The sequence below is a fragment of the Choristoneura fumiferana genome, chromosome 10 (assembly GCF_025370935.1).
Source record: "Choristoneura fumiferana chromosome 10, NRCan_CFum_1, whole genome shotgun sequence".
Classification (NCBI taxonomy): domain Eukaryota; kingdom Metazoa; phylum Arthropoda; class Insecta; order Lepidoptera; family Tortricidae; genus Choristoneura; species Choristoneura fumiferana.
This window is the reverse complement of record NC_133481.1, coordinates 8,806,968-8,823,376: the sequence shown is the minus strand read 5'-3', so window position 1 is coordinate 8,823,376 and position 16,409 is coordinate 8,806,968. Positions and strand designations below refer to the sequence as shown.

The 16,409-nt window shown below is 38.0% G+C and overlaps 1 protein-coding gene across 1 annotated transcript; it reads left to right on the top strand.

The window, feature by feature from the left end:
- Window positions 1-1,477: 1,477 nt before the first annotated feature.
- On the top strand, window positions 1,478-7,281 carry LOC141431746 (uncharacterized). The gene is made up of 4 exons (XM_074092923.1): window positions 1,478-2,542; window positions 2,780-2,962; window positions 3,235-4,045; window positions 7,250-7,281. Exons 1-4 carry the CDS (start codon window positions 1,478-1,480, stop codon window positions 7,279-7,281), a joined length of 2,091 nt encoding a protein of 696 aa, XP_073949024.1.
- The last annotated feature ends 9,128 nt before the right edge of the window (window positions 7,282-16,409 follow it).

The window sequence follows — 16,409 nt, the reverse complement described above, 5'->3', positions numbered from 1 at the left end:
AATGTGTACAGATTGTTCAAATTGTTGTATTTGCCGGTACAATGAGTTTCTATTTGAGTTTAGTGTTGCATGTAAAATGGCATTCTGAGTTATGGGAACTCATTATATTAACATCCCTGAGTTGTTAAAATAAAAAAGTATATAAATGTAACTCCAGATTCAAAGCGCAGTTTGCATAATATGGCTATATTCAACACTATATAAACCAGCCAAGTGAGGGTCGGATGGCACCGAAAAATATATTTTCACTTCTCATGCTCGTAAAGTTGGTGTTTATGCTGGATCTAGGCGACATAAAATGACTTTTTATGCACTAGTGCATAAAATAAAATCTTCGTCTAAGACCAAGAAAATTAGGTGTCAACAGCCACAAACAAAGATTTTTCTTTATATTTTTTTAATACATTTTTTATTTATATAAAACTAAAAATCAATCAAATCAGTCAAAATAAATCACTAAACCTAAAAAAAATATAATTATATAGTAATGCATGAGAAATAAAATTTACGTAGTGAGTCAACAATTGTTTTCACTGTTGCTATTTCATTTCCTCGCCATCGAAGTGAAAAGCAGAGTGTAAAACTCGAGCATTAAATCCATTTTCCCCTCGACGTGACTATCCACCTTCGCCGTACCGGCTCGGGTGGCTATATGAACGTCTTGGGTAAAATGGCTCGTTTTATGCTCCTGTTGTACAATCTACTATTGTTTCTTGTGTGGAGACCCTCCTTACTTTTTAAATTTATTTGATTATTTCATAAATTCAAGTTTTCTCTACTTATTACATTTCATTTATTTTTAATTCATAAGCGGTCAATATTTGCTTTTTCGAGCAAATTGGCTGTGACTAACTGATAGATAGACTGACATGCGAATGATACTACAAGGGCGATCCGTATTTTCCTTCTGAGATACGGAACTGTAAAAATGGCGAAGTATTTTTTGATGGAATTTTCTGTGTAGTTAGCAGTTAATATTGTTGTTCGCGCACTAAAACCTTTTTAGGCCATACACAGTGCAGGGGTGCTCTCTGGCACAGGACTTGTCAGTCTGGCTCAAGTCTTGTCGTTGACATAAGTTTTTCATCCGCTGTGTTATATTCGTTATAAACCGCATCGCCAAATAAGAAGATTTCCTTCGACTCCGCATCACAAGACCCCCGCATCACATCATCGGCCGGAGCCCTAACCAGGTGAGTGCTTCTGCTCTGTTGGAAATTCCATTTGGCATAGCGCGCTCTCGGTCTTCCGCCACCCATAAAAATTGGCTATTTACACGCCATACCATAATTCTTGGTCCTATCGAACAACCGGATTGCTTCCCGGAACGAAATTATTCACCCGCTTCGCCTGTGACATAGCGTAATTTTTGGCTCTCACAATAGGCATAATTTTCAACCGCCATTTCTGTCATAATTTCTTCTGACATCTCATATAATTTTTGAAACTAAATTTTATATTTTCGCGTTACATAATCATGGCGAAATCACCTTTAGAATCAAAATTATCCATATTGAAAACCAAAGAGGAACGAATTTTACGCCGTTTCTCACATTTGTTGGATCTGTCGAAAAATGTCTCTACGTTCGATTCCCGCAGTAACGAGAATTTCATGGCAGAATCCGAGACGATCGATGATTTTCGAGTAAATTTCGAAAAAATATTAGACGAAATAAATGCAATTTCAATGTCTCTTGATCCTAAACATGAGCCAGATTATGAGACTCTGGATACATTTGAGGACTTATACGCCCGCATTAAGCGCACTCGTGCTAATATTTCTAAAATAACCGCCCCGCAAACGAGTTCGCCTTCTGCACCCGCGCCGCAAGTTAAAGGTCCAAATATTAAGCTACCGCCTATCGACCTTCCCTCCTTTGATGGTAGGACTGAAAACTGGCCCATATTCTATGAGTCGTTTAAATCAAATATTCATAATAATGACCAGCTTACTGACTCGCAACGCGTACAGTACCTCATGGGCAAATTGACCCATAGCGCTTTAAATATAACCGCAGGTTTGGTACCCACAGGAGAGACTTATTCTATTATTTGGGATAGTCTAGTAAATAAATACCAGGATAAACGCGCCTTGGGTACATACTACCTTAATAACATCTTGGACATTAAACCAAGTTCGAATTCGCCCAGCAGTCTTAACAGTTTCATTGAAAGATATTCCGCGACTGTGGCCGCTCTAAAACAATTGGACATTCCTGATCTCTCAGATTTCTTTTTCCTGCAGTGTGCTTTGCGAAAAACTGACCAACAGACTTTACAAAGTTTTGAAATGTCTGTGCGTGACGTAACTATTCCCTCGTACGAGCAATATGTCACATTTATGCAGAGTCAAGTCAAAATTCTAGAACGGTCAGGCAATAATCCTTCAATGAATACTCCGCGAACCGCTTATAAACCCGCTGCCAATACACCGGCTCAACCCGCGCGTACTACTTACAAAGCGTTTGTAGCTAGCAACGATGTTCCTTCTTCCAGCTCCGCAAATAACAAAACCTGTGTATTGTGCAATAATAATGATCACGTACAGTTATATAATTGTTCTAAATTCAAAAATATGGTTTCACCACAAGCTAGATTCGACTTTATTAAAAACAACCGTGGCTGTGTAAACTGTTTAAGCATGTCACATACTCTACTCAATTGCAGCTCACGTAGCACTTGTAAGTTTTGTCAAAAACGTCACCATACGTTGTTACATTTTGACAATAACAATAATAGTTCTCAACCGCAAAAGCCTAGGTATGTTAAATCTACACAGTTGTATACAAACGCTTCATCTTCGTCTACCGCGCATGCGCCGACCGCCTCGTCTGGTGCAGCGTGCCCACGCGCGCAGCCTGCCGTGCCGCTCCCGCGCGAGCCAGCAGCTGATGCTGCGAGCATAGGACGCGACCCGCGCCGCCCGCAGCCGCTTGCTCCTGTACTCATCCGCCGCCTGACAGTAATCAAATCACGTCGCCGTCACATAACGTACCGACTACACTGCCGGTATATAACCCCGCAAACGCTTCAGTTTCTCTGAAAGTAGAGTCAAAACCGAATTCGACTATACTTCTGTCAACCGCTCAAGTTTACGCTAAACAAAACAATAGCGATAATAAAATGATTATTAGATGCCTCATTGATAGTGGATCTCAAAATAATTTAATAACGCTCGATTGCTGTAAGTCACTAAATTTACCCATTATACCGCTGACTAATTCCTATATAAAGGGTGTTGGTTTAACTTCAAGACCAATTCACGGATATGTTTACTTTAATATTGAATCCCGCATATATCCAAATAATAAATACTACATACACGCTTTAGTGGTAGATTGTATAACCGACCAATTGCCCTCGCATTTTATTGAATATAATGAACATGACATGGCTTACCTTAATAATATACCGCTCGCAGACCTCACATGGAACATTCCAGGCTGCATTGATGTAGTGCTCGGTGTCCAGTTATTCCCGTATATTTATTTGGGGAATAGGGTAGATTCCGGCTCTTGTGCTCCTCCCGCTTTTTTAACCGCCTTCGGTTATGTTCTAATGGGTGACTATCCTTGTAAGTCTGACCCTAGTAACGCTATTTCTTTCACCGCTCACGTGCTCAATGACCTCGAGTCGAGCCTAAATCAATTTTGGGAATTAGAAGAAATCCCATTCAAACGTCATTTAAGTCCAGAAGAGACTAAATGTGAAAATTTATACACAACGTCTGTGTCCCGCAATGAGGAAGGTAGATACACTGTGGCCTTACCTTTCTGTAAAGATTCTTCAGAACTGGGGAATTCTCGTTCTGTTGCTCACCGTCGTCTGCTTTACTTGGAGAAGAAGTTCAAGCAAATGCCTACTCTTCGCGATTCCTATAATAAAGTCATCTCAGAATATATGCATAATGGTTATCTAACCGAAATACCCGAGTCTGAACTTACTGATGATGGTTACTATATCCCTCATCATGCTGTCATCCGCCCGGAAAAAGTAACGTCTCCTGTTAGGGTCGTTCTCGATGCCAGTGCTAAGACTCATTCAGGTATGTCACTTAATGACATATTGCACACTGGTCCTAATCTACAGGCTGATTTATTTTTGCTTTTACTGAACTTTCGTTTATTTCCAGTAGCTATGACGTCTGATATTAAACAAATGTATATGCAAATTTGTTTGCCTCCGCATGACTTCAAATTTGTCAAAATATTATTTCGCTTTTCTGAAAGCGAACCAATCCGCAGCTTCCAATTTACCCGCGTCCCTTTCGGACTCAAGTCGAGCCCTTTTATGGCTATGCGTACTGTCAAACAGTTATGCTCAGACGAAAGTCACCGCTTTCCTGATGCTGCAAGAGTGGCAAGCTCTCAGCTTTACATGGATGATCTAGTCCATTCATGTATTAATGATGAAACCGCAATGCGTTTATCGCAAGAATTAATCGCGCTATTCAAGTCTGGCGCATTTGACTTAGTCAAATGGTCAAGTAATTCGTCTGCACTATTAGATAGTCTTCCCGACTCACACCGTGCTTCTGTCAATTTTAACGACAAGCAAAATATTGCAAAGGTGTTAGGGTTGTCATGGGAACCCACAAGTGACACTTTCTTTATAACTACGTCTCCGCCTGCTGGTGGGAAGTGCACCAAGCGAATAATTCTATCCACTGTAGCTCGCTTGTTTGATGTTCTTGGCTTAGTAGCTCCCGTTGTATTATACGCCAAATTATTAATTAAAGAACTTTGGCTTTGCAAGATCGACTGGGATGACACACCCCTGAGCATATAATCAAATGCTACTCTATGCTAGTGCAAGAATTTCCGATGCTGTCAACATTAAAAATTCCGCGTCACATTGGCGTTTCTGCTGACTGTACGGTCAACATTGTCGGATTTTCAGATGCCAGTCTCAATGGCTATGGATGTGTCATTTACTTGCATGTTACAGACCCAGCCGGTTATGTCACTGTGAGGCTACTCTGCTCAAAGTCAAAAGTGTCTCCCGCAAAAATAACTACACTTGCTCGTTTAGAGCTATGTGCCGCTCTCTTAATGTCCAAATTGATCAAAACTGTTCAGGACACATACTTTACTCGTATTCCGATTGCAGGGATATATGCTTTCACAGACTCAACAATTGCTCTTTCATGGATTAAATCATCTCCTCATAGATGGTCCATTTTTGTTAGCAATCGTGTTGCTCAATGTCAAGAAAATGTTGCATCACAAAACTTCTATCACGTTGCCGGAGTTGACAACCCTAGTGATTGTTTGTCTCGCGGTATGCTACCATCACAATTAATATCTCATGATTTGTGGTGGAACGGACCTTCTTGGTTACGAAGCCCGCCTACTGCATGGCCTATTCAAAAATTCTGTCCCACAGAATTTGATAAGTTGCCTGAATGCAAAACTAATACTTTAACCGCAATTGTTCAAGCTGAATAGTACAGCACAATAATTTGCTCAACTTAAGATTAAAATAAGTTACTCGCATATTTTAATATACTTAGCTTTTAATTGGCTGCAAATATTAATTATTAAATATACCGCTCTTAAAACCGCTCCTTTTCTTAAATCGCTTTATTAACCGCTTTATTTGGTGTTATTTTACTTTGGTAAAGCCACCGCTCGCAATTATAATTTATTTTACCGCATCTCTATACAGCGTGTATACTCAATGACGCTACCGCTAAGTGCCATATCTTCGGATCAGCACATAGAAATTTAATTCCCGCGCATTTTTTAATGTTTACACCGCTCCAGTTTTTACCCGCTACTGATTGTCTTATGCCGTCTAACGATGCGATTGTCATGATGCTGAATACCTGCACACGTTGCAAGTCAGAAATAAATGGTATACCCAAGACCATCCCATCAAAGTAGGGACGGTTGTGTTAATGGGTGATGACAATGTTCCCCCGCTTCACTGGCCCTTGGGTGTTGTGACAGATGTCTATCCAGGGTCTGATAACGTGGTTCGTGTAGCCATGATAAGAACTGCTAAAGGATCATTTAAGCGTCCTGTCGTAAAATTGTATCCTCTACCTTCACAGTAGATTAGAACATTTCATTTTCCTACTTCACCGCACCGCACCGCATCATACCTCACCGCACCTCATACTCATTGAAATTCTCCGCATTTCAAGGCCGGGAGCATGTTCGCGCACTAAAACCTTTTTAGGCCATACACAGTGCAGGGGTGCTCTCTGGCACAGGACTTGTCAGTCTGGCTCAAGTCTTGTCGTTGACATAAGTTTTTCATCCCTCCTTACGTGTTAAATTTATTTGTTCATAAATTCAAGTTTCTCCTACTTAGAACATTTCATTTATTTTTAATTCATAAGCGGTCAATATTTGCTTTTCGGCAAATTGGCTGTGACCAGGTGATAGCTTCTGCATGCGTTGGATATTACAAGGGCATCCGTATTTTCCTTCTTACGCCAACTGTAAAAAATGGCGAAGTATTTTTTGATGGAATTTTCTGTGTAGTTAGCAGTTAATATTGTATTTGAGAAAAAAGTGCGTGTGTGTGTTAATCCTTTTAAACATGAATTAATTATGATAAAACAAAGACTATTCATAAATGTGTGAGACGAGGCCAAATGCTAGTGGAACAACTCGACGAAACGGAAATTGGACGTCACATGTTACTCGTGAGACATCACAGTGATAAACAAACAGTATCCCAACTGTCTGTTTACTTATACACTTTTATAAAATTAACTCAAAAGCGATTCATCCCTATCCAATCAGTGGGAAATGTAAAAGAGAGCAACGGTCTAACTTAAGTCCACTTAAGTCATTTGTTCAATGACTGTCTGTTCACAGAATAGTTTACTGTTGTAGGTAAGTCTTAGAATCCCTTTATAAATCAGAAGCTGCACAACGCGTGTTATCGAACGGAACAACAATTAAGATGTAAAAGTTTGAGATTCAAGATTAGACAGAGAAATAAAAACTAGCGCGTATCACACGCAGGTAGCCCCATACCCCCAGTATAAAGAAAAATGATTTGGAATTTAATATTTAATCAATTAATTGCTTTATTTGTTTCACTATAATCTATCACTATCAGTATATTAGTGACCTTTAATAGTCGTTTATGTGAGTTTTATTACAAATATTTGTCCATATTTCGAAAAAAATACACACATAGGTTTTGTCTGCACCTTTAACCGTTGTATAAGTTGTGTAAAATTGACGTTCGAACATTCTTAATCTATTTGTAGATATGTTATTTCGCGCAGATTTGCTGAGCCCCATGTGGATAGAACATTAACATTTATGGGGAGCAAGGGCATGGGTAGTCCCAAATAGCTACTACGAGTATTGGCTAGTTAGTGGGATACTTGGGCCGTACCTACAGTATGTAGATGCGGATTTAAATCCCGTCCGGGATTATCAAACCTTTTCATTATCTTTCGTATTTTATTTTGTTCTATTAGATGTGGCCATCGTATTAGACCTAACGTTCTGTCGCTGTCTTTACTGTGCTAACATTGAATGGTGGCAATAGCTGCAGGCGGAACAGCCAGCAGTGACAACTTGCCGACCCGCTTTCCGATACACCAAGTTTTACCAGCTGCTATTTTTATTTTACCGACTCCGAAGTTTTACTATAGTAATTTTGGTTTTGAAGTAAAGATTTAACTCTTACATGCATAACATTAAAAACTTGTTTATTGGAAAACCAATGTCTGCCTCTTCCCATCTATATGTACGAGTACAGCTAACCGTGCCTTGTTCTCATAATATTATCTCGGGTATTACTTGTACAAAGCCTGCAGCTTGAGCCATCTATTCTCAAAGACCATTTCGTCACAGTACAATGGCCAAGAGCATGTCGGACACGCCCAAAATAGGGTTCCGTAGCATTACGAAAAAAATAAGTAATATTTTTATAAGGATTTCGTATTTTACACGGAATCTTTCAAGTTTAGGTATATTTTATACCTTAGGCTGCTATTTACTCATAAACTACTAATAATTCTCAAGCAAACTCAGCCGTTATAGTTTTCCTTGAAAGTTTGATATACTTACTACCATCCTGAATTTTTTCAAATTTTTCCACCCACCGCTTTAGATTTTAGAGGGGGGGACGCTCGATTTTAATGAAAATTTGCACTTTAAAGTTGAATATTTTGCAAACAAATCACTGAATCGTCTTAGCAAACCCCTAATGGTTTTAAAGACCTATCCAACGATATCCCACACTATAGGGTTGGATGAGAAAAAAAGTCACCCTCACTTTACGTCTATGGGAGGTACCCTAAAAAAATTTTTTTTGAATTTTTAATTGTACCATTTTGTCGGCATAGTTTACTTATATATCCGTGCAAAATAAGGTACAGCTTTCTAGCATTGATAGTCCCTGAGCAAAGCCGCGGACGGACGGACAGACAGACAGACAGACATGGCGAAACTATAAGGGTTCCGTTTTTGCCATTTTGGCTCCGGAACCCTAAAAAGGAGCAGTATACCGTCTCGGCAGCGTCCTTGATATACTTAATTACCTACGCCGGCTCGGTACACAAACGCGCGATAGGGCTGCCTACTCTACTAACTTTCACTTTTCAGTTATGTATTTGATTTATGTCACATGAAATTTAAAGTAGAGAAAGGATTAGGAGCTTTAGGATATTATGGAAGGAATGGACTAAAGTAGTGTTTAACAAAAATTGCATTTTACGTTATTTTTAATAAACCGAAAAAGGTATTATGTTATGTTGTCTGTGAAGGGTCGACACAGATATAGCTATTCACTCTCGCGTCATGAACAATGATGCATTTTTAATTTCCTATCTGTACATGAAAAACAACTCTTTCGAGAAGTATCAACTCCATAGACACAGCACACAATCAAATAATGTCAAATCAAATCAAAACAATACTAATGTCAGTTTTTTTTCTGTTGAACAGTTATCCACGTATTCTGCTTCAAAAAAGCGTAAACGGAACATTTCTGGCAACTTTGCCCACCTATATCTACACAGCTAACCGTGCCGAGTCCTTGTAATATTAACCCAGGTATTAATTATACGAAGCTTGCACCTCCATCTTTATTCTCAACCAGCGCCTGTCTCCCGCGATAGCTTTATGGGGAACGACGGGTCGGCACAGAACTGGCTATTCACTCTCATCATAAACAATTATGCATTTTCTGTTTCGTACCTTTAAACGCACAACAATCCCAAAGAGGGATTAACTTGTTACCCTGCCTGTGAGGGTTGGTCCTTGTCTCTGGCAAAAAGTGACACATAAGCTAAAATTATTTTAAAAAATTAAAAAAAAAAAAAAAATATTATATATTTTTAAATTATTTAAAATTATTGCAATTCAATGGTGCGTGTGAAGTTCCCAATCCGCACTGGGCCCGCGTGGGAACTACGGCCTAAGCCCTCTTGTTCTGAGAGGAGGCCTGTGCCCAGCAGTGGGACGTATATAGGCTGGGATGATGAAGCTAAAATTATAATTAAATGCAGGTGCATAATATTCCATCCTGCTAATACTCGTATGACCAATACACGAAAGTTCATGAGTGCATGCGTGTGTTTGTTTGTTATGCCGTCACGCTAAAACGGCTGGTTAGATTTAAATGAAATTTGGTGTGAATCTCTGGAATAATATTTTTTTTAAATAATATGATTATTATACTTAGGAACGCTGTTTTAATACTTTACCACGATTCCTGTGGTTTAGGTACTAACTATAAAAATGAAAAAATCTATTTTAATCCATTTATCTTATTCTATTCTATACATGTATAATAAATCTGTTACAAGTCGGTGTCTGTACGTTGAAAATATTTGAGAAAAACTATTACTAGGGGTATTTATTAGCGTAAAAGAGCCTAATACTGTAGTGTGTGTCCCTCCACACACACATACTCTCCACCCATGTAATATAAACACATGTAGTTTTAGCATAAGCTCTAGAATAAAGTCAGATATCGAACCCAAAGGTTGTCTCCTTTACGCTCATCCTCACAATACAATGATTTTAAGAATGATTGTCTGTTTGTCTGTGTGTTTGCACACGCTAATCTCAGAAAAGGCTTAACCTAGAGGGATGCGGTTTTCATTAATGTGTTGTCGTTTCGTTGCATTAACATTTAGTGTTTATTTTATTCAAATCGGTTCACGAATAAAAAAGATAATATGCCAAAATTTAAAGAATTTTGTCGAATTAAAGTTTTGATTAATGAATTAATTATAGTCCGTAAAATGATTTCCGGAACATAAAATTCGTTAAATGGAAGCTTGCGTTACAGATACCTACTAGGCAACGGATATACATACTTAAATTATGTGATAAATATGTACTTAAATAGATATTTTAACGTCCAAGACCCGAGAGTAAAAAAAATCGTATTATTCGAACCCGGGTCCTCAAGTCTCATAGTTAGGATCTCTAAACACTTATAAATAAAAAATATTTTTCAAACATATTTTAGGTACGTGCTAAAAAATAAGAAGCTTGAAGCGTCCCGGCTACCGGGATCCTAGGTCTGATAAAATTGGTATCATTCACGGTATGACACCGGCGTAATTACAAACGGCTGTCCGCGGAACGGGCGCATCCGGTGCCGGACGCGATCGATCCCGCCCGCATGCAATGAATGCAACCTACCCACCTACCTACCCACCTACGTACCTCGTAGCTCTACGTTTTAACGCTTTAAACAAACAGACGTGGCGGCGGACACATGCGCCGACAACAACAGCTGTGGTAAAGCTAGGAATAACCTGAAATAGTGCTGTTGAATCGCATGGAAAACAGCGGGACGTCATTTTAAAACTATTGTGACAAATTAAACGATAACATATGTTATCGTTAAACGATAATATTAAAGTAAATTATAAGATGTCTAAACCATGTATTTCGCCTATATTATGTTTGTTTATCAATAAAAAAAGGCAAACGAATGGCTTTACGCGTTGGTTAAAATATCATTATTATCTTATATTACAGATATCCGACCAATAAATTTTATCAATGAGTGTTGAAACAGGCCATACCTATACAATAAGCCTTTTATCGGCGCTCAAAGCCCAGTATGAAGCATTAGTTTAAATTGCGCTTTTTAAAAACGATTGAAAAATCACCGATAGCGTAATAACTTTAAAACGTGGGCTATCGCAGATCGAGGGAATTATGTAAAAGAGCCGCAGAAGGCCGTTTGGCTGATCGCCAGCCGCCGTTACGCGATACGCGCAACAGGTCACTAACGACAATTTTGTTGGACTTACAAAAAAGTATTGCGATTTTGGTCATGCTCTGCTTTGGGCACTGATTTGTAAGTAGATATCTAAGCACATTATGCCGAAGATACATGACCGAAGTTTCGCGGCTGTTTTACGTTCCGACGTGTTCGGCTGATGTAAAATACCATAGCCGATATATTTCTATTTTATTTTATTTTGCTAGCTTTTAACAGTTAAGACAATTTTAATATAACTTTTATTTCAATAAATTACTTTCTGTCAAAATTTCCTTAGCATAGAAAAGTGACACAAAGAGCAATTTGCGGCCTACTTACAGAATAAACGTTTTTATTTTAATAACGGAGAAGTTATAAGACCGAAATTCGGCGCGATGACACCTAAAATGCTGTTCCGATTATTATCAACACAGCCAAAATTACGGCACGTATTGCAACGATCAGCCGCGGAACTTCGGTTTACGACCGCCCGAAGTTCGGTTGTACCTACGTCAAAATGTGACGTAATTTTGGCAATGTGTTGATAGTAATTGAAACGGCATTGCACACCTAGTCACGCCGAATTTCAGGCGCGTAATTTCGGCAAGTGTATTCAAACTAAGGGATAAGCCCAAGTTAGTATATTTATTTAATAATTATGTATTTTATAATTATATGTTTCACGACCAGATGGCCTAGTGGTTAGAGAACCTGACTACGAAGCGTGACGGGGCAGATATTTGCATGAAAAATACGAATGTTTGTTCTCGGGTCTTGGGTGTTTAATATGTATTTAAGTATGTATCTATCTATATAATTATATTTATCCGTTGCTTAGTACCCATAACACAAGCTTTGCTAAGCTTACTTTGGGACTAGGTCAATTGGCGTGAATTGTCCCGTGATATTTATTTATTTATGTAATGTATATTAGTTGATTTGTCTTAAAATCAATTTTTGATTCAAATTTATTAAAATTTATTTTCTTAATCAGACACAAGATCGCGTAGACATTTGAATTATCAAGTATTTCGCGCAACTGTTAACTTGCGTTAATTATTTTCAGTTAGTTAAACCACGTTAGTATTTTCCAAAGCAATATAACTGTCACCAGTATACCCGACACCAGTTTGATTTACCGACTCAACTCACTCTATCCAGAGAGAACAGCTTTATCACTAAATTTTAACTGCTATAGAGTGCTAGCGGTTTCAGAGGTCCTTGATAACTTCGGGTTAACACGAGCATTAGTATTTCTCAGTAGAGCTCACGCTTAGATACTGTATCTGCGAACACTACTCTTTCCTAATTACCTTATTTGTGACAGTAATAATTGTCATGAAGGCGAGGTTACATAGTACCTGCGGTTAGCTTCCGGTTCAAGCTCACCTTGAAAAGGAACCACGAATTGGTTCAAAACATATCGGCCTTATTTATTCTTTCATAGCTATGTCTGTCTCACGCTACTTTTAATATAGATTTAGGAAACTTAGGCAAGGTTGTATACCTAATCAAACTTGTTCAATCGCTGGTTAAAAAGTTTCTATTAATTTTGTGATACCTATTATCAGTTTGTGAAAATCAGTTTTTTTGACTGTACGGTCCTACTTGCAGTGTTAAATAATACAAAGCGCTAATATGGTATGTTTACAAAGTGTTTGTGGTTATATTAGGTGAGGGTATAAATATGATCTATGCACCTAAGTACATAGATCGGTAGATAACATTATCTTCGGACACAACTACTTAAACTAAAGCATAGGTATAGCTTACTTTACTTCAATTGACGAAGCAATAAATGTGAAAAACTGATAAAAAGTAGGAGTAATTTATGCCGATTAGAGGGTAGTGAAACCTTTTCTATGTACATATAATGTACACTTGTATACTTGCGTGTATTCTCAAGATCTAAAAATGATCAATATGTTAAATGTCGTTGCCTTTTATATTACTACTAGCTGTTTCCCGCGACTCTGTCCGCGTAGAATTCGTTTATCGCTATCCCGTGGAAATTATGCCATTTCCCTGGATAAGAACTATCCTATGTCCTTCCCTGGGACTCAAACTATCTGTATACCGAATTTCATATAAATCGGTTCAAAGATTTAGATGTGAAAATGTAATAAACAAACAAACAGACTTACAAACATTTTACATTTATAGTATTAGTGGTATTTCACCACAAACTAGCAAGCTGTTGTCCTACTTTTTTATAGGTGTTACTTTTCGGAGGTTCAAATCATTGAACTATAAACAATTAGGTACTAACTTTGATCACCCGCGACCTTATAAAAAGGTATTTTATGTAACTTTTTTGTCAAAAGCGTTTTTACAAAAGTATCAGACTGGGCCGTTATAATAACCCTACAAGGGTGCCGTTTTTGCTCGTTGCGGTACAGAACCCTAAAAATTAACCCACTGGGCACGAGAACGCGCGGGTGCCAATTAAGGGAGTAGGTAGGCGGCAGCCCACAATTTACGTTAGTTCTGCGGAACTGGTGAGAGTTAAGTTAGTCAGAGCATTAGTTATTCATTCTGTTAGTGTAAAGTTCCCGCAGCGCGTGGCAACCAATTTATTTATGAAAGAATCAATTAAATAGAAATATAACCAATTCGATTGGCACTCTTAAACTATTCACGAGACTTAAGTATTATTTGAATTGGCATATGAAAATCGTACTTATAACTAACCTAACCCTCTTCTAAAGTGAATTGTACTCGTAGTGGCCAAGCGAGTCTAGTGTCAAATGTAGGTGCTCTATAATTTATACCACTACATTTTTTGATAAGTGCGTCACTTAATAAATTTAGTCATCGTGTCATAATACACCAAATATTCATTATAAAAACACACCTAAATTAAAATATCAAGCAAAATTTGTTGATTAAAGCTGAGTCGTATTTCAAACGTGATGAATTTTCAGCGACCAAAATCAAGACAAAAGGTTTTACGTCCAGTAGACCCGCTCGTTAACGCGAGTGCCTATAATCTCAGCGAGATAAAGTATTGTTCTTGTACAAAGACAGGGCTTCAGTATGACAACGGTCGAGTGAGCATTATGTTATGTTGCTCCACTAGAGTGGGGCACAAATGTGAAAGCTACACGTATGGAGTGAAATAAAAACAACCAGTTTTATTAGCCTTCACGTATTCATATTATACATTCATTAAAGTAATTCATAATTTATGGCAACGGAAGCTAAAAACGTAAGGCATACATTTAGCTAAAAAGCCACGAATTCAATTCAGTTTCCATTCTCAGTATTTAAATTTTCTACTCGGGTTAAATTGCTCGAAAAATCGTAACCCAACATCAATTGTACTTTAGAAAGGGTTCAGTTCAAATATTAATTCAGTTTATTTCATACAAGTACACCAGTTGAGTTCCATTTCGTGGTGCACGTGCAACCATTGACTAGCTTCAATGTGGACTAATGCATAAAAATATGAATAAGAGTAGTTATTAAGTAGCATAACTTTTCCATCTATGTTTTTGAGACGTGACACTTCTTAGCACAAGCTTCTTTTCAGAATGAGAAAGTTCGGGTTGAAGTTTCCAAACGAACTCAATGTGGACTGAAAACTTCACATAATAATATTAGTGAACTAATGCGCAGGTATGTAATTATTTTCACACTTAAAAATATTCGCAGGTGAATTCTGCAGTCAGAAAGGTAAACCTAGATTGGAATCCATAAGAGAGCTCTTATATGAAACATCTAGGGTAAAACAGCTTTTTTAAATTACATTCCTCCATAAAACAATCTTCTTTAGTCGTTTCATAAAGCAGTCGTTACAGCACCGCCCTAGGCAGCACAGTTGTGCCGCCAGCTAGAGGGAACAATGAATGCGTTGTTAGAACGGACATCCTGTAGCTTTTGTGCTGTAAAGTTCCTGCAAATTTTGAAATTAAGGCAACAAACTACGAATTAAAAACCGAACCAATTTATTAGTATATGTATAAGTATAGTTTCTTCTTCTCAGCATATTTGTCCATAGGAAGACCACTCGTCCATTTTAGGCAATCTGAGCTCTACAAAACTGCGTATTGGCCGTAATTATGGTCCTGGTTATGCATTGGTAGACTGTATACAATGTGTACACGAAGTCATCTTGTCCTAAACTACAACTGGACTTCGCATTTGTAAATCTACAACTTTTACAACAAATGAATATACCAATGGGAATGGGATCGCTATACCAGTGGGACTCTGCATATTTTGGGACTAAGAAATCAATCGTATATTTTATCCTACATTAACATCTAAGCTCTCTAACCGCGACTGAACAAAAACGTTCTTCCATTACTTTATGATATAATGATAAACGAACAAACAAACACTCTTTGAATACACACAATTTTAATAATAGGGTTTGCCCACAAACCGTGTAACGCAGTATCTTTTGCGTTGCCAAAATCGGCGAACAACTTCATAAATTTAGAAGCAATTACTTTGCTACTCCACGGCAGGTGTGTGTGATCGTCTTCGTGGTAGGTAATAAAATCCTTAGTTTTAGTTCATGGACATATCCGTCGATTTTGGGAGCGCAAAAAATACTACGGTTGAAACGCTTCGTGGGCTCGCTTTTTAAGTAGACTTGGGATAAAAATGTCTGCTAAATTGCAAGTTCGAGCTGCCTGTTTCCCCTCCATCAGATTAACAAAAATATTTTGAGCGGTAGACATATTATAATCAAATTATCGTTGTAGGTATAATGTAATGTATATATTAAAAATAGATCGTAACAGGGTAACGATGTATTTAATAATAATATTTTTTTTTAACTTTTTCTACATTAGGGCACCTGTCACAACGAAATTAACCCACTTACAGAACATCGACTATTAAAATATAAATCTGAGCCTTTTTTGAACTTCTTCTTCATTAGGGATAACCTGATAGTTAAATAATATGTATGTATGTATAAACTCTTTATTGTATATATGTCGGCGGTCGATCGTAAAATCCGTCAGATCATTAAATTCCTAGGCTTAATCGTGAAATGGCGCCATTTCATGAATTGGCTAAGGGACATCCGCCATATCGTTCAAAACTCACAGCTTAACGATTTGCCTTGTGACGTTTAGGCAAATCATGAAATTCCTAGGCATATCATGAAACGCCGCCATTTCATGATTTGGCCAGTTTAGGCAGATCATGAAATTCCTAAGCATATCATGACACGCGGCCATATCGGTTCTGAC

What these genes read in the sequence shown, in the direction of transcription:
- LOC141431746 (XM_074092923.1), top strand. Translation starts at nt 1,478, where the DNA reads ATGGCGAAATCACCTTTAGAATCAAAATTATCCATATTGAAAACCAAA. An exon ending in TGTGCAATAATAATGATCAC is followed by an intron (nt 2,543 to 2,779) that starts GTACAGTTATAT and finishes AAATCTACACAG; the next exon opens with TTGTATACAAACGCTTCATC. An exon ending in CAGTGCTAAGACTCATTCAG is followed by an intron (nt 4,046 to 7,249) that starts GTATGTCACTTA and finishes TATTTCGCGCAG; the next exon opens with ATTTGCTGAGCCCCATGTGG.